Source organism: Dryobates pubescens, chromosome Z, assembly GCF_014839835.1.
Source record: "Dryobates pubescens isolate bDryPub1 chromosome Z, bDryPub1.pri, whole genome shotgun sequence".
Classification (NCBI taxonomy): domain Eukaryota; kingdom Metazoa; phylum Chordata; class Aves; order Piciformes; family Picidae; genus Dryobates; species Dryobates pubescens.
The window spans coordinates 49,013,714-49,040,536 of NC_071657.1; the positions used below are offsets into that span (position 1 = coordinate 49,013,714).

General features: G+C 40.0%; 1 protein-coding gene across 8 annotated transcripts in view; it reads left to right on the forward strand.

Moving 5' to 3' along the window:
* Positions 1 to 26,823, forward strand: part of NFIB (nuclear factor I B) — a 297,023-nt gene that overhangs the window by 217,729 nt on the left and 52,471 nt on the right. For all 8 annotated transcript variants that reach the window (XM_054179068.1, XM_054179072.1, XM_054179073.1 and 5 more), the window contains exons 4-6: positions 6,123 to 6,191; positions 8,619 to 8,739; positions 11,863 to 11,981. In XM_054179068.1, the coding sequence (XP_054035043.1) occupies positions 6,123 to 6,191; positions 8,619 to 8,739; positions 11,863 to 11,981 (309 nt within the window). The remainder of the gene's footprint in view (positions 1 to 6,122; positions 6,192 to 8,618; positions 8,740 to 11,862; positions 11,982 to 26,823) is intronic.

Genomic DNA, 26,823 nt, shown 5'->3' on the forward strand with positions numbered 1-26,823 from the left:
GTTTATCAACCAATGAAATTCGTTTAGAATATCAGAATGTTTTGGTTCTAGTACCAAAAACATTAGCCAGTGTGTTCCAGCAGTGTTTGTTCTTAAAGGCACAGCCTCAAACGACCACACTTTGGTTTCAGCCTACGTGCTGGTGAGTATTACATTATTTATATGGGATGACACACTTTCAGACAGAGAGATTATGAAGCTGTCTCTCCATGTTTCATTCCTCCCCACTATTTCCCTTCTTTCCTCCACAGTAACCTATGATATGTTGTCAGGGAATTAATCTAGTGATAAAATTCATAATCTGAATGGATAATAGGTATGTGAATCCCCAGCCTCACTGCTCTGGAACTGGTTTTCCCCTTCTATTTTCACTAGAGATTTCATTCTGGGAACCATTTCCAAAGAAGACTTGGGTGAAATCACCATCTGTTTTTCTGTTTTGTTGTGTTTTGCTTTTTTTTTTTTTTTTCTCCTCCTTTTTTTCCCCCTCCTTTTTCTTTTTTTTTTCCTTTTTAATAAAATTTAATTTTAAAAAAAAATAATTTAATTAAAGTGTTGCCAAAACCCTTTCAACTAGCCTCACCTATCTCTCAATATGCAAATTTCTCTTGCAGCTGTAGAACCCCAAAGGCTTTTTAGTGCTTTCATATGGGCTAGCAGCCATAAGGAAAGCGTTCTCTTTGGATTGTGCCCCAAGAAATATGTAATAAATTTGACTATATATGACTGTTCTTGATATAAGTATTTCAGTTTTAAGTTTTAGAATGTATAGTTTCAGAAAAAACCCTTGAAGAGTAATGTGTCCTCAACATTCTCTCTTTTTTGAAAATCATTAAGCAAATGTCTTTGGGTTTTGAGTGACTCACAACACAGATGGTTTCATTATTTTGCTGCATTGCAACTTACCCTCTTGTGGATGGGGAATTAGTCCCATAATTAGTACTAATGGAAAAGATATTCCCTGGCCTCATCACTGCAAGCAGCTTTCCTTGTGGAAGCAGTGATGCCACAGTAGCAGTTTAGGGATTCAGGCAGAATTGTATTTAAACATTTATTTACCTTGCCTTTTGAGCTTGGGAGTGGATATTCTGAAATTCTTATTATTTCCTGTATTTCTGCAGCCATGGCATCTCAGACGGTGATTTTCAAGTAAAACAGAGTTTTATGTGAAGGGTTAGTTTTGGCCAGAGCTTTTCAGTGGAGTTGTCCCTTTCCCAAGTGCTCAATGAATTAATAATGCTAGTGATTGAGAAGTGATATTTTTCCTTGTCAAATTCCCAGCTCTAAGCTGGGTGGGGCATACTGTAAGCAGAGCCACAGCTGTGCTATCTTGACAATCAGAAACCTACACAGATTGTACAGCCCCTTTTTCCAAGATGAAGAGATTTTGGTGTTGCACGCTTGTTTGAAATTTGGTGTGGGTAATTATTACTGCTTGCTAGTTTAGGATCGCTTCTGAATTTTTGTTTGCATTGGCTATCCTTCTTTATGAACCTATAATGTAAGTGAATGATGCTATGATCAATTCTGCTACTATATTTGCCTCTGATACCATTGTGTTCAATGGTGAGCACAATGGTTTTTAAAGCACACACAGAGCAAGAATTTACTAAAAACTCTTAGAATTCCATAAAATTGCTGTGACACCAAGAAAATTCCTATTTGGTGTCTGGTAGTCCTGTAGCAGTTAGTTTGCATCTCTCCTCATTTTAAATCTTGGCTGTCCTTTGTGTATAACCTAAGATCCTCTGGAGTGGCAGGCAGTATGCATTTGTGTCAGTTACCCTTTTTGTTTCTTGCTATGTTTTGGGGCAGATCACTTCTTGGATTCTAATACATTCCAGAGATCATTAAACCAAGATTTTACTTCTTCAAATTAGTACATCACTGGAGGATGTTGTAGTTCTGGGATATTGGGAGTGTTGATCATCTCATGTGTTTTTTGAAAATGGCGCAAGCAACTCCTTAGTTCCTTATTGTGATAAAAAGTTCAAATGGAACCAAAGCAGACTGCAGCTCATTCTCTGGACAGACTCTAGTTCAACCATTTTAAATGACATAATCACTGAAATCTTCTGTGTCACTTGTTGGCTCATGTTGTCTGCTTTTAACTGCCTTTAGGAAATGTTATTTCCATGGGAAACTCTGGTACTCTTTTTAAGATACTGGCCTCAAAGTGCATGCAATAAGAAGACAAACCACAAGTCTACTGACTGTATGTTAACTTGCTATGAACAGTATGAAACTCATGTTTCACTAGTGTTTCTGACTATGAATAGTAGCAGTATGCCAACAGGATTACTGCTGAAACTTTGTGCAGAAGTCAGATATTGCAGAGAGCAGAAAGAGCTGATCCTTAAAAAGACAGTTTCCAAATGCTGAAACAAAAGAAACTATACAATAAAATAATTTAATCTGTAATTGTAGAAGTTTGAAAAGTCAAACAAACCTGTAGCAGCATCCAGAACAGTACGATGCGTAATTTACTCAAGCCACAGCACTCTGCCAGTGTTAATATATTCTAGGCTGAAGCTTCCAGCTTTTCTTTTCACAGTAACTTCTGATATTGAACTCACTTTACTGCTGGTAAGTCTATTTACTGATGTATAATTATTGTTAAAGATCCAGAAAGCAAACTTTAACCCTATTGGCACTTGTCTGGTCACTGTAGTATTCTTTGGAAAGTGCATTTTTCAGAAATAAGTTTTCTGTGAAAAAAGATAAGCTAAAGAAGACAGATTTTATATTCACTGTATAAAAACTTAAAAGAAATACAGAACAAAAGACCACAGTTATTCATAGGGTTTGGAGGTTGCTAACTGTTTTTACAGAATGGCACTATGACAGATTCGGCATAAATGTTCTTGCAGAACTCAAATGTTGAGAATAGTGACAATTAGTGAAATGTGCTTCAGACAGTGGCATCTCTCAGGCAAGATGAGTTTTAGTAAATGACAATACTCGGTGTGTATATTAGGTTTAAACAATAAAGACTACAAAGTGTTATTGTAGCCATCAAAAGATACAGTAAATTCTCTATGAGTAATACAACAGACTGTCATTGAATGCATTAGTTTATTTACTGAACAGATGAGAAATAGAGACCAAGAATGCTTATTCAAGGCTCTTTAACATATTAATGCAAGCAGTGAATTAAGGAATGTTTATTAAAAAAAATCCAGTTGCGACCTGTACCATGAATAATGTGAATGTGAATAGCTGTTATTCAGTAGGGGAATTGTCTTCACCAGGTAAAAGGCAGGCTCTGACAGCATAGAGTCAAAATGTCTTATACTGTTGTCTTGCTGCATACTGTCTTGCTGTTTATATTTTTTTTTGTATGTAGACTGCATGATTTTGCAACAAATTACAGCACAGAAATTTTCCTATTGCGCGGCTGGAGGCCAAGGAACTGTTCTGTAACGCATTCACCACAGGTTGCCTTCCTAACTAGTTAAAACTGTTGAAGTTCAGTAGTGCTGGAACTGAATATACTGTGTTTATTTTTCATCACTTGGAGGTATCACTGGAAGCCACCTTCCCTGTTAGGACATGAGGCTCAGGATGAAGTTGGTCAGTGCTTGTTGACACAGACTTTTTATCGTTACACCAGTTTTTAATATTTTGTCACATTACACAGGAGAAAAAACAACAAGCTGTTTTTGAAGGTGACTGAGATTGACAGTAGCTGCAGTTTCTCTTTTCCTAATGAAAACATTTCCGTTTATCTGTGGGTGTCATTTTTGGACCTTCCAAGACAGCTTGAAACCTGAAAGACATTGATCTGTCAGTCAACACTGCAACATTCTCTGCAGTGGAGGCAAATAGTGATATCACTCAGCAGCAGACATTTTACCCTGTGCTTATTTCATTATCACATGGAGAGGAACACAACTTTTTATGTTATGTAGGTATTCTCAGTATTGCCTATGAGAAAAACTAAGAATTCATGAAAAAAAGCTGAAGATGAAATGTGTGTTTCTCTCTGTGTGCATACATGTATATGTATTAGTATTCTTACATATAAAATCCTACATGGGCATTTTCTGTTTTCTTAATATGAGCCTTGGAGCTTACTCTCATTCCAATGGTGGCTTGACTAAACTACGCTTTGGTAATGATTCTTTCAAGTTAGACTAACTCATATGAGGGACGTTATGCTTCAAAGTAGTGGTATTTGGATAAGCAGCAGAGAAGTTCAGTCTTGTCCCATGAGCAGTTCCAGAGCTGGCTACATATTCATAGGCTGACTTTAAGCTATACTTCAGTTACAGGCCAACTAAAAATCAAGTAATCATTTTTTTTATTTGGAAATCTCCTTTCTATGTGCTACCTCAGAGTGTTCCTGCTGGAGAAAATGGTCGGACAAGGGAAAGACTGTCATTGCTGAAGAAATTATTTGCATTCATTCAGCTTGTCCATTCTTAGGTTAAAAAAAATTAAAAATTAGGAAGAAGGGGAAAAAGAAACATGAACTCTGGTATTTTTTTATGATATGGGTATGCCAAGAAACTTGAACTCTATTTTTAAAAATTATATGGATATACTAAATTCTGTCATAAAATGAAGAAAATATTTGAGAAACCATGCCATCTTTTCATCTACATGCACACATACAAAACTGGAGGTGGGGAGATTCAGGCTGGAGGTGGGGAGGAAGTTCTTCACCATGAGAGTGGTGAAGCCCTTGAATTGGTTGTCCAGGGAGGTGGTTGAGGCCCCGTCCCTGGAGGTGTTTAAGACCAGGCTGGATGAGGCTCTGGCCAGCCTGATCTAGTGTGGGGTATCCCTGCCCATGGGAGGGGGGTTGGAACTCGATGATCCTTGTGGTCCCTTCCAACCCTGACTGATACTATGATAAAAACCCTACCCCAACAAACAAAAATAAAACAAACAACATGGAGAAAAGTTGCAAGAGAATGCAGATTTTAAAAAGTCTCTTAGGGGCTGAAGAGGATTTGTATTGTAGAGAGGCCTACAACATTTAGGTGAAAGACAGCAAGATAAAAATTAGTGGATACAGAGAGAAGCTGTTGAAAATGAGAGGACAAGGAATGCGGAAGGAAATAAAGCCATGTAGGTGTATCATAGTAAGTGACATTGACAGGAAAATGAGAAGATGATGTCATTGGCATATGTCATTCAGGATAATCCCATGGGCCTATGGTGTTCATCATCCTTGCTGCACTTACTTCAGGGCTGTTTTTTTCAGCTGGGAAGCCTGGTGTGAGCTTATAGGTGTAACAATGTAGCACACGTCTCAGGAAATGTGCTTGGTTGGATGTGTACACATGCTTTCACCTTTAGTTTTAGGTGCATTTGTTAGACCTGATATCAGAAGTACTGGGTAAGGTGGCTCTGTGGGCCTAGTAAGACTGGTAGTAAGCAGTGAAAAATACACTTTTTGCCTCTGCCCTCTTTGTTTGACCCTGAAAAGTAAGAGAGATTTTCTTGCAAGTAAAGGGCTTTGGTTTTGCAGTCACTTTTCTGATTCTGGTGGCAGTGTTTTCTTTCTAATTACTTGAAGATGAAAGTGATAATTGCCAAAAGAAGTCTGAAGAGAATAGTACTAAATAATTGTTTTCCAAATCACTAAATATTCAGTAGTTGCATTTAAAAATTTGTTTATTTTATTATACAAGACTTTTAGAGTGCTTTTACTCATTCAAACATTTGGAACAGAAAATTGACAGTGTATTTTCAAAAAGAAAATACTATGTTAATACTATGTTAAAAAGAATAGAGAAATCACAGTAAGAAATTCTTAGAGCACCATTTTATATGGAAACAAAGAAAAAATAGTGCTCTTGGAGCAAGTGTGCAGCAAGTATAGATCTAAATGTTTGTGACGGTAAATTGTTTGCATTTCCTACCTGTAAGGGCTGTGATGTCTAATTCAGTCAAATACAGTGATTATTGGTATGAGACTTATACAGAAACCTAGGTTTCTCATCATTCTTTATATAAGGTTATCTAATTACACTACTGAGAGAGGTCTTGGTTATTACTTTGGCCTGTGTGTTATAGTTCTGCGACTCAATCCTGTTGTTAGCTGGTGTGTAAACTTATCTATAGTTATTTATTAATCTTCTCATTATACTGATTATTGTGATCTTTTTCAGTGTATCTGGAGGACAGTTTTGTAAAATCTGGAGTATTCAACGTGTCAGAACTTGTGAGGGTGTCCAGAAGTAAGTTATAATTTGTGGTTAATATCTTCTAGAGTCTGCTATAATCAAATAAAGGTTTTTTTCCTTGAAGACTTTTTTGATCCACAAGTTATAAGATGCATAGAAGGTGCCTATAACCACACACAATTTTTGTATCTTTGACCATATGTTTATAGTTCATATTGTGTTTGTAATAAACTAAACAGGAGTCTTCTTTTGTCTCTTCAATATTTAAAGATTAAATCAATTTGTTATTTGCCACTCTGCACACCATAATGAATGGATGAAACAGGCAATACATAACAAACATTTCTATGCATTAGATTTGCAGTGTTTTAAGGTCACCCTTGCATCCTTGGATTTTGCTAAACTATCTGGTTTTATTTTTTTAGTTGGTTTTAAAATTCACAAAATGGATATGAAGGATGACTAACTTACTATATCTTATGTTTGTGTTTGTTTTACTCACAGCAATGGCTGTAATTGAATTTCTAATTACTTTTGCTTGCTTTGGCATCAGGAATGTTATGTGCATGAGCATGCAAAAAACCAAAAACCAAAACAACCCCCAAAACCAAACACAAAATGTAAATGGAAAAGTGAAGCTTTTATTGCAGAAGGAGAACCCATTATTAATATAAGTAAGAAGATCTGGGGTTTTGACATGGGAATTTTTGCCATAGTAGTATGCCATATACCTGGTGCATAGTTTCATTTGACTTTTTTTCTGAATGCTTCTTTTATTCCTTTAGCATGCCTAGTATTAAAATATTTCTCTTAAGACTTCATTAGGAAGTGAACAAAAATACTTGAAAGTTATAGCTAGAAGTGACACTGACAACAGCAACATTATAACAACTGAATCTGTTTTCTAATGATCTGAGGAGAAAACTAGTGAGGCACAGGTTTCCAAAACTGCGTATCCAAGTTTTGCACATGAATTAATTCATTCCAGGTCAGGATGCTTGAGGAATTTAATTAACTTGGTGAGGATTAAGAAGCATGTGTCATTTCATTTGCTGTGGTCAGAAATTAGATTTAACAATTAAAATTATGTTAAGTCCTTCAGGAAAATACTGAGCATTGCCATCCTGCAGTGTCAAGACATGTTCTTTTTTTGTGCTTGCTGAAGGTACTGTTTTGCTGTTTTAGGAGGCTGAGGATGTGCAAAATAATGCTTTCCTTTAATTGTCAGGTTGTTAAATCCTAAATTATCAAGCCATTCAGATGCAATAAGAATTAATTTTGTAGTTACATTATGGAATCACACCTTCTGCAGCTGTTATACATGATATACTTCTAATAATAAGCTTTAAAGCATGTGGTTTCTGTGGGATTTCTTCTCATGCATTTGTTTAACCTCAAGCCTCAAGAATTGTACTTTCAACTATTAGGAAAAATGCAAACCTTTAGATACATTACACAACATGCAATTATTCTTTTAAGTGCCAAAGGTAGTTAAAATGCACAATGTACAGACAGTGAGCAAAAGTAAAACCACCACAGTATGTAACATATAATTTATTCTTGAAATACCAAGACATACAGTACACAGACCTCCCAAGGAGGTGACGATAACAGCGAATGCATGTGTGCTTGTGTGTAGGTCTACATATGCAAAGCAGTACCCGTGGCACTGAGTGAAAGAAAAAGGAGGCAGCAAAAACATGCTGTCAGCACAGAAGGCTATTATTAGCACAAAAAGAGTTAAAATTACGGGGAAAAAAGTTTCTGTGTCCTAAAGTTTATTCTTCCCAGTTCTTTTCATTTTTAAAAATTATTATAATAATATCATAGAAGAAGAGGCTAAGGGGGGACCTTATTAATGATTACACATATCTAAGGAGTTGGCATCAGGAAGATGGGGCCAGACTTTTCTCAGTGGATCTTCAGGTAGGCATAAACTCGAACATAGGAAGTTCCATCTAAACATGAGAAGGAACTTCTTAACTTTGAGCACTGGAACATACTGTCCAGAGAGAGACTTCCAAGGCCTGCCTGAACATGTTCCTTTAGGTGATCCTGCTCTGGCAGCAGAGATCATTGCAATGATCCTAAGAAGTCTCTCCCAACCCCTACTATTTGGTGATTCTGTGAGCAGTTGTTATAAACCCTGCCTCATTCATTATAAAAGTCTTTCTATAGAATGCTTGATTTTGTGTGGACATCTATGTAACCTTTTTCATATTAATGATTCCAGATATTCTGTTATACAACAAATAAATTATGTCTTCCTAACTGCTAAGGAATTTCCAAGAACTGCAAAAGATAATTCTCTTTTTATGTATATATAAACCTTGAAAGAACTTGTCTGTACTTGATTTCTGAAAGAGGCAGAAATTTTGATACAGGTGGTAACATCTTGATATTTTTCCCAGTGTTGAAAATGAAAAGATGACTATAAAAAAAATAGATTATCTTTTATCATTATGATGATATGTTTTTCAGCACCAATAACCCAGGGAACTGGAGTGAACTTCCCAATTGGAGAGCTTCAGAGCCAGCCATATTACCATGATATGAATTCAGGTGTAAATCTACAGAGGTCCTTGTCTTCTCCACCAAGCAGGTAAAAACTTGAAAAAAGAGCTAATGTAAACCCAGTTTTAATAGCGTAGGACAGACAATTCCAAAATACTGTCAACTTTCAATGAATTTCCTCTGATTTTGTGAGGTAGGTTACTTAGTTATATTACCACAGTTTATGTTCAGGTACACACACTACAAATCTTGTAATTTGAAGTGGTTCTATTATTGTCTGTCATTGCTATTGGTACAAAAACAAGAGTAACTTTTGTCAGGGTCCGAAGTGCTAACAAATAATCTACTAAGAGAACATCTATTCATCCTGAAACTTCTGTTGAGTTGCTGGAAGACCTAGCTGCTGAGAACCTGTTGGCAGGTCTTGGTGCCACAGGGTAATTGCAGGCATAAATCCTATTTATGAGGGTTCCCCTTGTACCTCTGTCTTGAAAGACATGTTGGGAAAGATACTGTTTCCTCTGGGAAAGTTATTAGAACAGGTATATAAAGACAAGATGTCTTTATCTGTAGCATCACCCCAGCTCATGGAAGTGTGTTTCCTGCCAGATCCTTACATGGGGTACTTCCCATCACAGTGAGGAAAAGGAGGCGCCTGTGAGGGAGTAACAGCTCTCTGATTTTTCTAAAGGTTCTCCATGTGCCTGTTACAGGCAGTTTTATATGAGGGACCTTCTTCATCCTTGCTTCAACATGGTCCCTTCTCCCATCTCTGAGAAAGACCCAGTTCCTCCCTCAGGAGCAACTGTCAGGCCCACAGAGGTGGGGAACCTTTTGTGCCTTTCATCTGACTCTGAAATAATGTACTGTCTGTCATACCCTGGGGGCCCCTTGGTTTTCTGAAACTGTTTGATGTACCATGAAATCACAAGCACTACAGGGTCTCTCATTACCCCATGTTTCTGCACCCCAGTGAGTCAGGAAGTGTTTACACAGTGGCACAGGCTTTAACAGGACTATCAGGAGTCTGGGGTGCTCTTCTACCAGCACCTGGTGCTTTGGAGTTACTCATAGTCTTCTGTTGCATTCCATTTTGCTTTCAGCTTGACACATCACCTAGTACATTTTAGAAATGGATGGAATAATTCTTACAGTGTTCTCTAAGTATCATCAACATCAACAACAATACCACCACAATTAAAACCTTCCTTTTGGTTTTCTTTGGCAGTCAGCATAACAGCCTCAGTGTATATATTGTTACAAATACATCTGACTTCCTTCCACTCTATTGAAGTGCTGCCTCCTTTTATATAGTGTGACCTGAAATATGAGCCTTTTGTTGTTTTTAATTAAACTATAAAATGTAAAGCCTTGTTTCAGGTTAGATCTCTTTGAAAAGCTTATGGTGAAATGAAGTAAACTACATTTTTACCTTATTAACAGATTCAGAAAGTTACCGTGTTACTTTGACTTTGTTAGCAATACTTTTCCAGTGCATTGTTTTGCTTTCATGATTTGTGTGTGGTGTCTAACACTCTCATGACACAGCCTTTCTTTGGTAGGTCACAGGAACTGATTTCTGAATTGTTCAGTCAAATGCTGGTAGACTTCTGTCTGCTACTCATTCGTGCCATCTCTGAAATACTGAATCATGAAAAATCCAAGCACCTACCTGCACTACATATTATTAAATAGCATCATCTGTATGTTGGGAGAGGCAGGTCCTGCCTGATCCACCTGATCTACTTCTATGATTGGGTCACCAACCTGGTGCATGTAGGGAAGGCTGTGAATGTAGTCTACCTGGACTTCAGCAAGGCCTTTGAGACCATCTGCCATAGCAAACTGCTGGCCAAGCTGTCAGCCCGTGGCTTGGACGGCAGCACTCTGTGCTGGGTTAGGAACTGGCTGGAGGGCTGAGCCCAGGAAGTGGTGGTGAATGGTGCCACATCCAGCTGGCGGCCAGTCACTGGCAGTGTGCCCCAAGGATCAGTGCTGGGCCCCATGCTCTTTAACATCTTTATTGATGATCTGGATGAGGGCATTGAGTCAATCATCAGTTACCAACACCAAGCTGGGAGCAGGTGTTGATCTGATAGAGAGTAGGAAGGCTCTGCAGAGGGACCTTGGCAGGCCGGATAGATTTTCAGAGTCCAAAGGCATGAGCTTTAACATGTCCAAGTGCTGGGTTCTACACATTGGCCACAGCAACCTCATGCAGCGCTACAGGCTGGGGTCAGAGTGGCTGGAGAGCAGCCAGGCAGAAAGGGACCTGGGGGTACTGGTTGAAAGCCAGCTGAACATGAGCCAGCAGTATGCCCAGGTGGCCAAGAAGGCCAATGGCATCCTGGCCTGTATCAGGAATAGTGTGGCCAGCAGGAGCAGGGAAGTCATTGTGCCCCTGTACTCAGCACTGGTTAGGCCACACCTTGAGTCCTGTGTCCAGTTCTGGGCCCCTCAGTTTAGGAAGGATGTTGAGTTGCTGGAACATGTCCAGAGAAAGGCAACAGAGCTAGTGAGGGGTTTGGAACACAAGCCCTATGATGAGAGGCTGAGGGAGCTGGTGGTTGTTTAGCCTGGAGAAGGGGAGGCTCAGGGGAGACCTAATTGCTGTCTACAGCTACCTGAAGGGAGGTTATAGCCAGGTGGGGGTTTGTCTCTTCTCACAGTCAACCAGCACCAGAACAAGAGGGGACTGTCTCAAGCTGTGCAGGGGAAAGTTTAGGCTTGATCTTAGAAAGAAGTTCTTCACAGAAAGAGTTATTGGTCATTGGAATGAGCTGCCCAGGGAGGTGATGGGGTTGATGTCCCTGGAGGTGTTTAAGAAAAGACTGGATGAGGCACTTAGATTAGATGGTGCTGAGTGATCAGTTGGATGTGATGATCTTTGAGGTCTCTTCCAACCTGGCTGGTTCTGTGATTCTGTGTAATTCTGTGAATCTAAGCTTTCATATTCATTTTTTTGTGTGTGTGTGCTTTGTAATGCTGAATTACTTTCTATTGGAATATTAGGTGTTCAAAAAATGTATAGACATGGCACTTTGGACATAGTTTAATGGCCATGGTGGTGTCAGGCTGACGGTTGGAGGTTTTTTTCCCCACTGAAACAATTTCATGATTCTGTGAGTCTATTTGTTGAAATCCAAACAGTTTATATACTACTAGTGGCTGCGTATTATATTCACTGCCCAATCTCATATTACTTCAACAGCAAAAGACCCAAAACTATCTCCATAGATGAAAATATGGAACCAAGCCCAACAGGAGACTTTTATCCTTCTCCAAATTCACCAGCTGCAGGGAGTCGGACATGGCATGAAAGAGATCAAGGTGAGTAACACAGGACTAATTTACCTCAAAGTCTATTCAAATATACAATAAATCTCTTAATCTGCCTTTCCATTATCACAGTAATTATTTTTCTGTCTGGTATGTGTGTTTGCTGGTTTTTTTAGTGTAGTTAAAACCAACAGACAAGAGGATATGGTATAAACAACCACATCATAATTTTTCCATCTGGTGTCTGCCTTATCTGTTGTTTGGAAAGGTGTGTCAAATGAGGTACTTGATACTGTGTATGATGTGATCATCCCAGCTGGATTTTGACTGCAGTAGTTTCAAGTTAAATCCCAAATATCTCTATACTATGGTTCAGTCAACATTTGTTTAGTCCAGTATCATTTTACCATGACAGACTTCTGTATGTGCTTTTAGTACGTACTGTGTGACTCAGAATAGGCCCAACAGGCTGCTTTCTGAAGATCCTGCACATATCTTTGTGGGACTAAAGAGTGTTTTAATTGGTGGTGCATCTTTGACTATCAGAAGCAAGAAACACATTTGCATAGAGAGGAAAGTGACAGCTATCAAAACAGCAAAATTAATTGTTACAAGATTCCCTCATGTTATCTTAACGCTTTATGAACCTAGATGCCAGTGTAGTTTTATCCCTTTTATTTTTGATATGAAAATGTGTTTAAAGTTGCATTTATTTGAACAGTGCTGGTTAATGGATCCTGTGATTGAGGTGCTGCAACTATTTGGAGAGTCTCTGAGATGTATAATACAGTATGTGAAAGTGAAATAAAGAAGTGGACAAGTTATTTTTGAGGCACCATGAGGCATTTTGCATTTTCTGTTGTTAAGATAATCTCCCAGTCCTACAGAGGCACAGATAATACACTATCTAATCTGGAAACCATTACACTGGGGGAAACATAGGCAAGTCTTTTTTCCCTGTTTGTGTTTGGTTCCAATCACTTTCTGAGATTATCTTGTAGTTGTGGAAGTACTGTAAGGTAGTGGCTTCAATGCCTGTCTTTGGTACATGGCCTCAGTGGAAAGGGGTACGTGGCACCTCCTAGCATATTTGTTCAGCTACTGTTTTGTTAGGTAATTGATATCATCTTCATATTAGCAGGTATCTTTGTAAAGCTCCGTAAGTCTTACCAGGATATGAGATTCATTAAAATATATACTCTGTTTTCTTACACTTGCAAGCATAAAGATAATAGAAATAAAAGTTTGCAGGAGGTTTTTATGCCAGAGAGCTCACTAGCATACTTCCCTCTCTTTCATCATATGAGGTTAGGTGTAAATGAGAAAAAAATAAGAGGCCATTTGGGATCATATTTGTGTTCATCCACTGCCACTAGGGGATGCTCACATAGTCCCAACAGGCACTTTTCCAGGCAGTCTTCTAAGGCTATCCACACCAGAAATGTGGATAATTTCACAGTACCCACAAATGAGAATATACAGAGTTATGGGTAAGTATACCATCTCCTTCCCTTTTATGCAATTTAAACTTTTCTAAGAGAAAGAAAATCACAAACAGGGTTGATATTGAGTTACAACATTATTGATTTCAGTTTCATTGTCTGTTTTGAACCTGATGAAGTCTCTAACTTTTGACCTGAAATAGATCTATTTTCTTCATTTGCATGCCTAAATATAATGTGTTTTTGTGGAAAAAGAAATTACATACATTAGAAAGATTATTTTATCATGAAGATACTTTGTGGTTTTATTTAAATGCATTTATAACGTGCTAGAAAAGGAAAGACAGTAGTAGTTTGCAACTGAAAATAGTAAATCAATGACAGCTGAATCTTGCAATAAAGTAGTTAGGAGTTTCATAGGTGGCTAAGCAGTATCTAACAGTCATTGATGAGTAGCACAGAATTATCCTGAAATTTAAAAACGTGGTGGATGAAAACTTGCAGTGTTGTGAAAAAGAATCATAGATTCATAGAATTGTCAGGTTTGGGAGGGACCTCAAGGCTCATTTAGTTCCAACACCTCATGCTAGATCAGGTTCCTCAGAGCAACATCCAGCCTGGCCTTAGAAACTTCCAGGGATGGAGCTTTTACCACCTCCCTGGGCAATCTGTTCCAGTGTCTCACCACCCTCCTGGTGAAGAATTTCTTCTGAATCTACCCACTTCTAGTTTTGTTCCATTCCCCCCAGTTCTGTCACTACCCAATATCCTAAAAAGTCCCTCACCAGCTTTCTTGTAGGCACCGTTAAGATGCTGGAAGGCCACAGTTAAGTCTCCTTGGAACATTCTTCTCTCCAGACTGAACAGCTCCAACTCTCTCAGTCTGTCTCCATAGGAGAGAAGCTCCAGCCCTCTTATGGACCTTCTCTGGACATGCTCCAGCATGTCCAGATCCTTCCTGTAATAGGGGCTCCAGAACTGGACGCAGTACTCCAGGTGGGGTCTCACCACAGTGGAGTAGAGAGGGAGAATCACCTCCCTCGACTTGCTGGCCACACTTCTCTTGATGCAGCCCAGGGTATAGTTGGCTTTCTGGGCTGCAAGTGCACACTGGTGGTTCATACTGAGCTTCTCATCCACCAGCACCCACAGGGCCTTTTCTTCAGGGCTGCTCTCAACCCAGTCACTGCCCAACCTGTGTTGGTGCTTGGGATTGCCCTGACTCAGATGCAGGATCTTGCACTTGGTCTTATTTAACCTCATGAGGCTGACTTGGACCCATCTCTCCAGGCTGTCAAGGTCCCTCGAGGTGCCGTCCCTTCCCTCCAGCATGTCTGCTGCACCACACAGCTTGGTGTCATCAGCAAACTTGCTGAGAGTGCACTCAATGCCACTGTCCATGTCACCAACAAAGATGTTAAACAAGACGTCCCAGTACTGATCCCTGAGGGACTCCACTTGGATGTGGACCCATTGACAGCCACCCTTTGTGTGTGGCCATCAAGCCATTTTTTTATCCGCTGAAGTTAGATAATGTTTTTTATCCAAGAGGTTAGATAACGTTTTACTGCTGTGAAAAACAAATGCCATGTAGCTTAGTGTGTAAGTAGACACCAGAAAAAGAGTGATTCTGTTGTAATCTGCATAGTTTCTACAGCTTCTCTGTGAAGGGTAGGAACATGACTGCAGGAGTACTTGTAGTTTAGCCAGAATGTGTCATTTGCGAAACTAAAAAAAAATAAATTAAATCTAACATAGCTACAATAAAATCTTCCTCATACCACACTTTCCATTGTAAAACTTCAGCATTTACCCTTTTGCTGTCTTCTTCCTATTGTCCTACTTCCAAAGCTATTTTGATAAGATTCACATATGTTGTGTTTTATAGCCTATTTCAGGAGAGTTGACTGTTTTAAGAAGTAATTCTTGGCAGAAATAAGTAAACATATTTGAAAAATGTGACCTTTAGATGGCATAAGCTTGGATAAACCAGTCCACACAGGGTTATGAATAATGGCTTTGGTATCCAATGCTGTAGTATTATGATGCCAGTCTCTGTTCTGATATAAAAATATAAAAAGCTCTAACCAAAATTAGCATTAAAAACTATTTTTGTCTGTATTTATTGAAGCCAGATTATAAATCTTTATGGAAGGAGGAAAACTAAAAGCTTGTGAAGTCATTACACTGTCTTCATTGAAAAATTTGTGACTGTGTAAAAAAATTTGTAACAACAAGAGTCTGTGTAATAGTTTCCAAATCAGATTAAAAAAAACCAATACAGTGGATTTTAAATGTTGGTTTTGAGTTTACATACATTCAGTCATTGTGGGAAGGGTCCATAATTGTTACATTATTTTTTCTGTGTTAAAATACTTAAAATGTTACTCTGTTTGCATGCTTCTTTGAAACAGGTCTTCCTATACAGCAAATAGACAGGTTTATAACTGCAAAGATTTATCCCAAATTCTCTGTCATTAGCCTTCCAAGTAACTAACCATCTTCCAAAATTCTTGGACCCTGAGAAAATGAAAAGTCTGAGAATGGTACATTGCTTAGAAACAGAGCCTTACCATGACAATTAGGAGTTCAATTTCTGTTTCCACTGCTGTCAGATATTGTGGTTATCTTTTTCTCTCCTGTACCTCAGTTTATCCAATTAAATGTCTTGTCTTAGTTACATTTCTACCAAAGAGAAATATATCTAGGTCTGAAAAACAGTTTTCTGTAAATCTCTTGCAGTCTTCTTTTTCCCCAGTTGCTCTTCCTGAATTCTTTACATGTTTCTATATTAAACAAAATTTCAAAGTCCTGCAGTAGTGGAGTAATACTTAGTGAATAGATGGAAGTTGCTACATAGGTAAATTTTCTTAGTATTTTAGAAATTCTGAGAAGAATAAAACCTTGTACATTAAAAAATCAGTAAATCACCATCTGCTTTAGAAGAGGAACTTCAAAAAATACAACGAAACTAGTGACTAGTGCAGTGAATGAAAAAAATGCTTTGGATCTATTGGGCTAAGAACTATTGGTAAGCATTTGAATTTATTAACTGAGAAGTAAATCAGATACTCTTTCCTTAACTCATAAGGAAATAAATATCAGAATAACAGAGTACAGTGGGTGCACCTAAGGCTTCCCTTCTGAAAGCTAGCTTGACAAAGTTCATTAATGTAATTGCAGACAATTGGAGTATTTTTTCCTTGAGATCTGTTTTACTGTATAGTGCTACTACAATGTATATGTTGTAAATAAACATAACAGGGGTTACGACCAATAAATAGTCATGCTAAAAGTGGAGAGATTCATGTAGATTTCAGTGGTAGTCACCTGTCTGGAAATAATGAATATCAATATACAATGAAGTGAATTTTCATTTTACAGTTTCTTCATCATGTTTACTTTCTTACACATCACCCAACTCTACCAACAGTCAAGAGTCAATATGCCACCATACCATTAAAATTGAAACAACTGGATCACCTTTACCCATTGATTGGCCAGCAGCTGTTGGACCCTCCACTTCTCAGGTCCCAATCCCCTTTTGTTGGATATCCCCCTTCTGGACATTTGTCCACTTTTGCTTTCTCCCCACCCACTGGACACTCCTTCCCCATTGGGATCCTTCCTGATGGCTCTTTCCTTCTTGAGCCTTCTTCACATGGACTGTCAAAGATGGATATTCTCATTTCTGAAGTGAGAGAACTAAAAGAGGAAGTAGTTAATGTGATCCAGGAGTTGAGAACCATGACAGATCACCTTGGCTTTTTGGTGTCCTGTGTTGGACAGAATTCAGGACTTTTCCCAGCTTGTGGTTCTCCAACTGAAGGCTAATGCTTTAGAAACTTGTTGTCTCCATCTAACACATAAATTCATCTTAAAAAGGTTTACCTTGATGAATATCTGTTAAATGCATTTCTGTGTTTTAAACACAATCTGAGTTCTCAAAATCTTTGTGTGTCAAAGCATACTTTAAAACTTAAATTTAGGTCTTATTAGTTACTTCTGTTGCATCTGCCTTTGTATTCTCTAATATTTAAAAATAATATTTAATCAATGTATACACACATATACAGATACCTTTTGTATGTAGACCCTTGCACTCCTTATGGATCTGTCTGAATTGTCTGTGCTTTTAACTAGGATAATATGTGCATGGTAGTCAAATGCTGCCGATTGATAAGTTTTTTAAGCTTGCGTTCGTAAAGTGAGAGATACAGTGATGGTTCAACCCACACACATCAACAAAAACTCTGCTGAACTCAGTCAGAAAAGCAAATGAAGTTGTATTTTACAAGCAATAATGGAACACAATGAATATGTACAAAAAATATACAGTATTTACAATATTATACAGGTATTTAAAAAAGCAAACAGCACAGAAATCCTCCTTGGACAGGAGGATTCCACCTCACTTGCCCCCCAACCTTTCCCTCCCTTTTCCCTCTAGTTAATTAGAAGAAAAGAGAAAAGGAAAGATGTTAGGGGAATTTCAGTTAGTTCAAAAGCATCATTAGGAAGTTAACCATTGCTTATCTCAAGGCTGTAAGATAAGAGGTCTCTTTCTGTGTCCAAAACAGCAGCATGCATGCCAGCAGAAAGACAGAATACATAGAATACATAGAATAAACCAGGTTGGAAGAGACCTTCAAGATCATCGCGTCCAACCCATCAACCAATCCAACACCACCTAAACAACTAACCCATGGCACCAAGCACCCCATCAAGTCTCCTCCTGAAAACCTCCAATGACGGCAACTCCACCACCTCCCCAGGCAGCCCATTCCAATGGACAATCACTCTCTCTGTATAGAACTTTTTCCTAACATCCAATCTGAACCTCCCCTGGTGCAGCCTGAAACTGTGTCCTCTTGTTCTCGTACTGGCTGCCTGGGAGAACAGACCAACATTCGTCTGTCTACAACCTCCCTTCAGGTAGTTGTAGAGAGTAATAAGGTCACCCCTGAGTCTCCTCTTCTCCAGGCTAAGCAACCCCAGCTCCCTCAGCCTCTCCTCATAGGGCTTGTGTTCCAAACCCCTCACCAACTTTGTTGCTCTTCTCTGGACTCGTTCCAGCATGTCAGCATCCTTCCTAAACTGAGGAGCCCAGAACTGGACACAGGACTCGAGGTGCGGCCTAACCAGTGCAGTGTACAGGGGCACAATGACCTCCCTGTTCCTGCTGGCCACACTGTTCCTGATGCAGGCCAGGATGCCATTGGCCTTCTTGGCTGCCTGGGCACACTGCAGGCTCATGTTCAGTCTACCATCGACCAGCACCCCCAGGTCCCTCTCTGCCTGGCTGTTCTCCAGCCACTCTGACCCCAGCCTGTAGCTCTGCATGGGGTTGCTGTGGCCAATGTGCAGAACCCGGCACTTGGATGTGTTAAATCTCATGCCGTTGGACTCTGCCCATCTGTCCAGCCTGTCGAGGTCCCTCTGCAGAGCCTCTCTACCCTCCAGCAGATCAACTCCTGCCCCCAGCTTGGTGTCGTCAGCAAATTTACTGATGATGGACTCGATGCCCTCATCCAGATCATCAATAAAAATGTTAAAGAGCATGGGGCCCAGTACTGATCCCTGGGGCACACCACTAGTGACTGGCTGCCAGCTGGATGTGGCACCATTCACCACTACTCTCTGGGCTCGGCCCTCCACCCAGTTCCTAACCCAATGCAGTGTGCTCTCATCCAAGCCATGGGCTGACAGCTTGGCCAGGAGTTTGCTATGGGGAACGGTGTCAAAGGCCTTGCTGAGGTCCAGGTAGACTATATCCACAGGCCTCCCCACATCCACCAGGCGGGTCACCTGATCCTAGAAGGAGGTCAGGTTGGTCAGGCAGGACCTGCCCTTCCCAAATCCATGCTGGCTGGGTCTGATCCCTTGGCCATCCTGTAAGTGTTGTGTGATTGCACTCAAGATGACCTGTTCCATAATCTTGCCTGACACTGAGGTCAGGCTGACAGGCCTATAATTCCCTGGCTCATCCAACTGGCCCTTCTTGAAGATGGAGTGAGGCAAGAATATAAGATGTTGCTCTAGTACACCTCACATCTGACCAATGAAATTTGTTTAGTACAATTTTTGTTTTCCTTTTTACATCCAACTGTAGATTTACTTGGAATTTTTTTTAAAGGCAGAGCCTAAACTATCACAATCCACCCCTTCTAAACAATTTCATTGGCTGTTAGTACTGTCCATCTAATCTAAAACAATATCTACAATTCATAAGTAAAGTTCACAGTCAGTTTTGGCTGTTCTCAGATGTAGATGATTCAGAAGTCCAAGAATACCAGAAAATAAGAAAACACAGAAAACAGAAAACAGTTTATCTCTTTGCAGACAAAACGAAGAAAAGCAATCAGGGACTCTCAGTTGAGTAAGAGCTCTCGGGGTTCTCAGGGTTCATGCACTGTATATTAATTCATGGATTCTTCCTTTGGGTGCAATGTTGTATCTGTACAACTCTCTGAAGTTAAACTCTCTCAGCTAAAGTTAGATTTCTTTGTGGAATACACTGAATTTCACCATTTTCTTGCATTATGCAGGGAGTGTGACCAGGACCTTCAGCAGAAATGACCCCTTGGACAGGTTTGGCCTTTCCTGAAGGAGAAAATACCCAAACAGTTTTGCCTAACAAACTCTTTTCTCTAACAACAGGAGCTCTATCACCTTCTACTTTCTGTAACAGATCTGAGTGTGCAGGTACAGCTCGATTTACTGAACCTCTACTGTTTACCAGCCAGGTTGCTTGTGCTAGACACTTCTCCCAGTTTTTCAAAGATCCCCCCCCCCCGTGGCTTTCAGAGTGGTCTTCAGCAAACTGTTGGAGCGTTCAATCTTCCCTGCAGCTGGTGCATAGTAGGGAATATGGAATATCCACTCGATGTTGTGCTCTTTGGCCCAGTTCTTTACAAGACTGTTTTTGAAATGAGTTCCATTGTCTGACTCAATCCTTTCTGGAGTTCCATGTCTGCACAGGATTTGTCTCTCCAGACCAAGCATGCCATCTGTTGCATGCAGTTGCATGTGGAACCGGGTAAGTTTCCAACCATTCAGTGTTTGCCTCTACCATAGTAAGCACATATTGCTTACCAGAACGAGAAAGAGGTAGAGTGTAGTCAGTCTGCCAGGCCCCACCATATTTGTACTTGGACCATCTGTCACTGTACCACAAGGGCTTGATTCACTTTGCCTGCTTAATTGCAGCACAAATGTCACAGTCATGGATGACTTGTGTGATGGCATCTATGGAACTGTGTATGGATCTATCACGAGCCCACTGGTATGTTGCATCTCTGCTTTGATGTCCTGATGGATCATGAGCCTAATGACCTAAGAATATCTCACCTTCGTGTTTCCAGTCAAGATCAAAATCAGAGTCCATATCTACCTTGAGAAACTTTGGCAGCTAGATCTGCCTGATGGTTGTGCTGTTGCTCCTCAGTAGCTTTGCTCTTAGGAATGTGAGCATCAATGTGTCTCACCTTCACTGGAATTCTCTTGATTCGATCAGCAATGTCCTGCCACAGATCAGCTGCCAAAATAGGCTTTCCTTTTCTCTGCCAACCATTCTTTTTCCAGTCCTTTAGCCAACCCCACAGAGCACTGGCTACCATCCATGAGTCAGTGTAGAGATAAAGCTTTGACCATCTCACACATTCAGCTATGTCAAGAGCTAGCTGGACAGCTTTTCCCTCTGGAAATTGACTGGATTCTCCTTCTCCATCCTTTGCTTCTTTATACTTAAACCAAAGGTACAATTTATACATCAGATATCTCCCTAACTTATCACTCAAAAATCTGATACTTGTACACTACAACACTTCAAGCAGAAAAGATCAGATGCTGAAGAATCCAAAACTACTTCGTGTTCGCTCCCCTGATCTAAGCAGAAATAAATCAAGTAAATCTTGCCCCATGTCTGGAAGCCAATTATTTTGTGTAATGTGATGGTTTAACCCACACACATCAACAAAAACTCTGCTCAACCCAGTCAGAGAAGCAAATGAAGCTGTGTTTTGCAAACAATAATGGAACACAATGAATATTGACAAAACTATACAGTATTTACAATATTATACAGGTATTTACAAAAAGCAAACAGCACAGAAATCCTCCTTGGCAGGAGGATTCCACCACCTGCCCCCACCCACCTTTCCCTCCCTTTCCCCTCTAGTTAATTAGAAGAAAAGCAAAAAGGAAAGATGTTAGGGGAATTTCAGTTAGTTCAAAAGCATCATTAAGAAGTTAGTATTGCTTATCTCAAGGCCGTTAGATAAGAGGTCTCTCTGGCTGTCCAGAGCAGCAGCATGCATGCCAGCAGAAAGACAGAAGATGGAGTGAGACAAGAATATAAGATGTTGCTCTGGTACATCTTGCATCTGACCAATGAAATTCATTTAGAACAATCTTTGTTTTCCTTTTTACACCCAACTGTACATTTGCTCGGAATTTTTCTTTAAAGGCACAGCCTAAAGTATCACAGATACTTTTTACCCAAAATAACCTTTCAAAGTGTATTTCTGGAGAACATTTGTAGCCTTGGCTTCTCTTAGCCTGTTGGCTTCTATGATGATGACAATAGCATTATCAAGGAAGACTTGCCTGGCAGTCAGATGCTCCTGTTTCTATCAGGTTGCAGATGAAGAGATTTTTAGTGTTCAACAAACAGATCTAATTGGTAAAAATCAGTGGTTTTGCTGTGATAGTTTTAAGAAATGGAATTGGTTTACTGTTGATTGCCATACTTTTACAAGAAAACCTACTGGTATGTAAAATAAATTAAAGATTTTCATAAAGATGAAAAGTGTTTTCTTACACTTAGAGCTCAGAAAGTGCTGTGTATAGAAAATTAGATAAAGGAGCTTTCAAATGTATATTTAAGACAGACAAGGAAATCCATGAGCAGGACACCAAAACTGTTATCTTAAAATGAGTGAAGCTGCTTATACTTCAAGAAAATCTACATCCTTTGTTACTGCGCAAAAATGATGTTAACTTTACACTCTCTCCAAAAATAAAGCAGCAGAGATTCTAACTGTTTTTCTCTATTTAGAAGAGATCTAGATCGATCAACAGTCTGTTGCTAAGAATCTTCAAATACTCAAAGTAGCAGATGAAAACATTTCTACTGTGGTCAGAGCAGGGACCTGACTTTTCCTTCACCCCATGTATACTTCAGTTTCTGAACGAGTGAATAGTAAAATGTTTAGAAATGCAGACAGAAAGACAAATACAGTAGGGGATACAGTAGGAATCAATACAAAAAGGTTTGCTTTTTTGCGTCTCTGTAATTACTCAATAAGATTGCTTAAAAAATTCTCACTATAGGTTCCTTGTCTTTTATTTTGACCAATATATTTTATTAAGGCTTATTACTTAATGTTATCCATGTGTGATTTGTGATTTGAATACATTCAGGTCTTGCACATCCATCTGCCATATACATCAGTGAAAAATGTGAGTGCAAAACCAACTTTCTCTTGTATGTGTGGTAGTTGTTCTATGAACTATGTAGTATGGCAACATCCTTTTGACTTGATGACTCTATACTTCCTTTGGTTGAAAATAGTATAATAACATGCATATCTTAATGCAAGATTTGGCCCAGGAGCTATTAAATATAATTTTCCTACTCCATTGTTTCTGAATCAGAAATTTCATTTTGATTTTTCACTATGATTTTTGAAAATTATCGGCTACTGTTAGAAATTGTAGATTAAGTATTATTCTGTATGATCAAACCAGTGCCTGCTCTATGTTGAATGGGTTATTTCTGGATATCTCAATCTGGGGATTGAGTGCACCCTCAGTAAGTCTGTAGATGACACTAATGTGCCAGTGATTGTTGATCTGCTTGATAGGTAGGAAGGCCATTAGGGACTTTGTCAGGGTGGATCGGAGGGCCAGGGCCAATTGTATGAGATTCAACAAGGCCAGATTCAACAAGGCTAGGTTCTGCATTTTGGTCACAACAACCCTGTGCATGCTTCAGGCTTGGGACAGAGTAGCTGGAAAGCTATCTAGTAGAAAAGGACCTAGGGGTGCTGGTTGACTGCTGGCTGGACATGAGCCAGCAGTGTGCTCAAGTGGCCAAGAAGGCCAGCAGCCTGTATCAGGAATAGTGTGGCCTGCAGGACCAGGGAAGTGATTGTGCCGTTGTACTTAGCAGTGTTGAGGCTGTGCCTTGAATACAGTGTTTGGTTTCAGGGCCCACCATTACAAGAAGGACATAAGTTGCTGCAGTGGGTCTAGAGAAAGGCAACAAATCTGGTGAAGGGTCTGGAGAACAAGTCTTACAAGAAACAACTGAGGGAACTGGGGTTGTTTAGGCTGGGGAAGAGGAGGCTAAGGGAAGTCCACATTGCTCTCTACAACTACCTGAAAGGAGGTTGGAGTGAGGTGGGAGTTGGTCTCTTTTCCAAAGTATCATAGAATCATAAAGATTTGAAAACACCTTCAAGGTCATCAAGGTCAACCTTTTCAAATGATAAAATGAGAGGAAATGGCCTCAAATTGCACCAGGGGAGGTTTAGATTGGATATTAGGAAAAAAAAATTATTTCCTGATGTAATGGGTTGGGGCAAACCCCCTCCCTACCTTGGGCAGAAATAATGACTCAGACAAACGGATTGCAAAAGTGATGGAAAGTTTAAATAGAAAACAGTGAGTGTGTACAGAAAGCCAGAAACGCAGTGACAAAAGAAACCCCAAAACAGACCCAGAAACATCCCATCCCCACCTGAGGGTGCACCCAAGACCTCCAGGGCTCCTTCTTCCCCCGCCACTGCTAGGCTAGTCTCAGCTGGCCAGATCTGAGACTGCCCATCCCCCCGTGGCCTTGGGCCTAGCCAGGCCCATGGCTGGGAGACATCTCCCCCAGTTACCGGGTGGCGGAGAGGAAGAAAGAGAAAGTGCTGGACCCCGAAGTGGATTTAATAGTGGTGCAGGGAATCATGGTAGGAAATACCTAATTTCCTGTGTCCACCCACTGGGCTGGACTTCTGGACACAGGAAACACCCCTGTAGCAGAGGGCACCCAGCCCAAACTACTACACCTGAGAATATGATCAGGCATTGCAATAGGCTGCCCAAGGAGGTAGTGGAATCACTGTCCCTGGAGATGTTATTTTAGTTATATAACCTTGGTTATTTTACTGGTTGATAGTAGGCTGAACATGAGCCAGCAGTGTACCCAGGTGGCCAAGAAGGCAAATGGCACCTGGCCTGCATGAATAGTGTGGCCAGCAGGAGCAGGAAAGTCATTGTGCCCCTGTACTCAGTGCTGGTTAGGTCACACCTTGAGTCCTGTGTCCAGTTCTGGGCTGCTCAGTTTAGGAAAGATGTTGAGTTGCTGGAACCTGTCCAGAGAAGGCAACAAAGCTGGTGAGGAGTTTGGAGCACAAGCCCTATGAGGAGAGGTTGAGGGAGCTGGGGGTGCTTAGCTTGGAGAAGAGGAGTCTCAGAGGAGACCTTACTGCTCTGTACAACTACCTGAAGAGAGGATACAGTCTCAAGCTGCACCAGAGGAAGTTTAGGCTCGAGGTGAGGAGAAAGTTCTTCACGGAGAGAGTAATTTGTAGTTGGAATGTGCTGCCCAGGGAGGTGGTGGAGTCACCGTCCCTGGAGGTGTTCAAGAGGGGATTGGACATGGCACTTGGTGCCATGGTCTAGTCATGAGGTCTGTGGTGACAGGTTGGATTCGATGATCTTTGAGGTCTCTTCCAACCTTGGTGACACTGTGATACTGTGATATAGCCAGGTGGGGACTGGTCTCTTCTCCTGGGCAGCCAGCAGCAGAACAAGAGGACACAGTCTCAAGCTGTACCAGGGGAGGTTTAGGCTGGATGTTAGGAAGAAGTTCTTCACAGAAAGAGTGATTGCCCATTGGAATAGGCTGCCCAGGGAGGTGGTGGAGTCACCATCACTGGAGTTGTTTAGGAAGAGACTGGATGGGGCGCTTGGTGCCATGGTTTAGTTGATTAGATGGTGTTGGGATGATAGGTTGGACTTGATGATCTTAAAGGTCTTTTCTAACCTGGTTAATTCTATTCTATTCTATTCTATTCTATTCTATTCTATTCTATTCTATTCTATTCTATTCTATTCTATATGGGGACATAATACTTAGGGACTTGGATTAATGGCCATGGTGGTATTAGGTTGACAGTTCAACTCAATGATCTTAGTGGTCTTTGCCAACTGAAACAATTCTGTGATTCTATGTAGGGTGAGGAAGGCTGGCCAGCTTTATGCCAGCGGATTGATACCTAAAAAAAATACTGTATTTTTCTCCTCACAAGAAAAAGTGCAGGTATGATAATATGGTCACTGATTATGAAGCTTTCCTGTGAGGTTTACTGTTACTGTCTGATGAGCTGCCCACTGTTCTTGCAGTATATCATGCCATAGTTTTATCTTAATCTTAGTGGGAATAGGGGAACAGATGTAAATTTAAACAAGACTAATTCTTTTAGTCTGGCATATGACACTGTCAAACAACAGCTAGGGGATTAGGTCTATATGCCCCATCCTATTCAACATTTAAAAAAAAAACTTTATATGGGTGGTTTTGATGTGTACATATTCAATAATCACGCTGTTACCTGATCATGATGTCTTTCCCCTTATCCTGTTTTATGAGCTGCCTTTTGTTAAACTGATTTTTTTAAAAGTTACTTTCATGAAACATGAATGAAGGTTTCCCAGTTACTCTAATTTAAATATTTGTACACTAGCATTATGTTTTACAAAAGCTAGTGTTTATAATTTCAGTATTAACTGTACTGAATTATTTTGCTTCCTGTCCATAAAAAGTAGGATAATCAAGAATGCAATAAAGAACTTTGGTTGTCTGACTTTATACAGTTAGTCCACGGTATGCTGGGAGATATAAGGTTAGATGAAGCCCTTCTGTCTTTTGTCCAAACCCTATTCTGTTGAGGAAAAGAAAATCATGAAGGTTATCAGAGGTGTTAACTGTTGGCAATGGAGTACAGTGTTCTGGAAGTTTACATATGGGTAAAGATGAGAAAAATTATGTATTTACTCCAACTAAAGGGTTTCTGACTCTTATGTTTCAGTTGTCTGAAAGATCTTGCATCACTTTCTTATATATATTAATACTTGCTTAATGATGAAAAATGGAATAGTGTAATTTATTAGAAAATATGGAAAGACAATGAGTAAGGAATTTCAATTGTTATTGTAAGAAATTTACTCTTGTTTCGCTGTAGCTTTTGTGAGTTGCAGTATTATATAATTTTCTTATCAGCCTCCAGTACTGAAAAAGGCATTGAAATTCTGGTCTGGTTCCTCTTATTAGGTTTTTCACTACAAATCACAATAGATAGGACATTAAAATGGTTTCTCTGCTGTGAAATGGCGAAACAGCTCAATAGTGTTTGATTAGCCTTGGGCAGTGTCACAGTCTGGCAGACTAGCTTGTG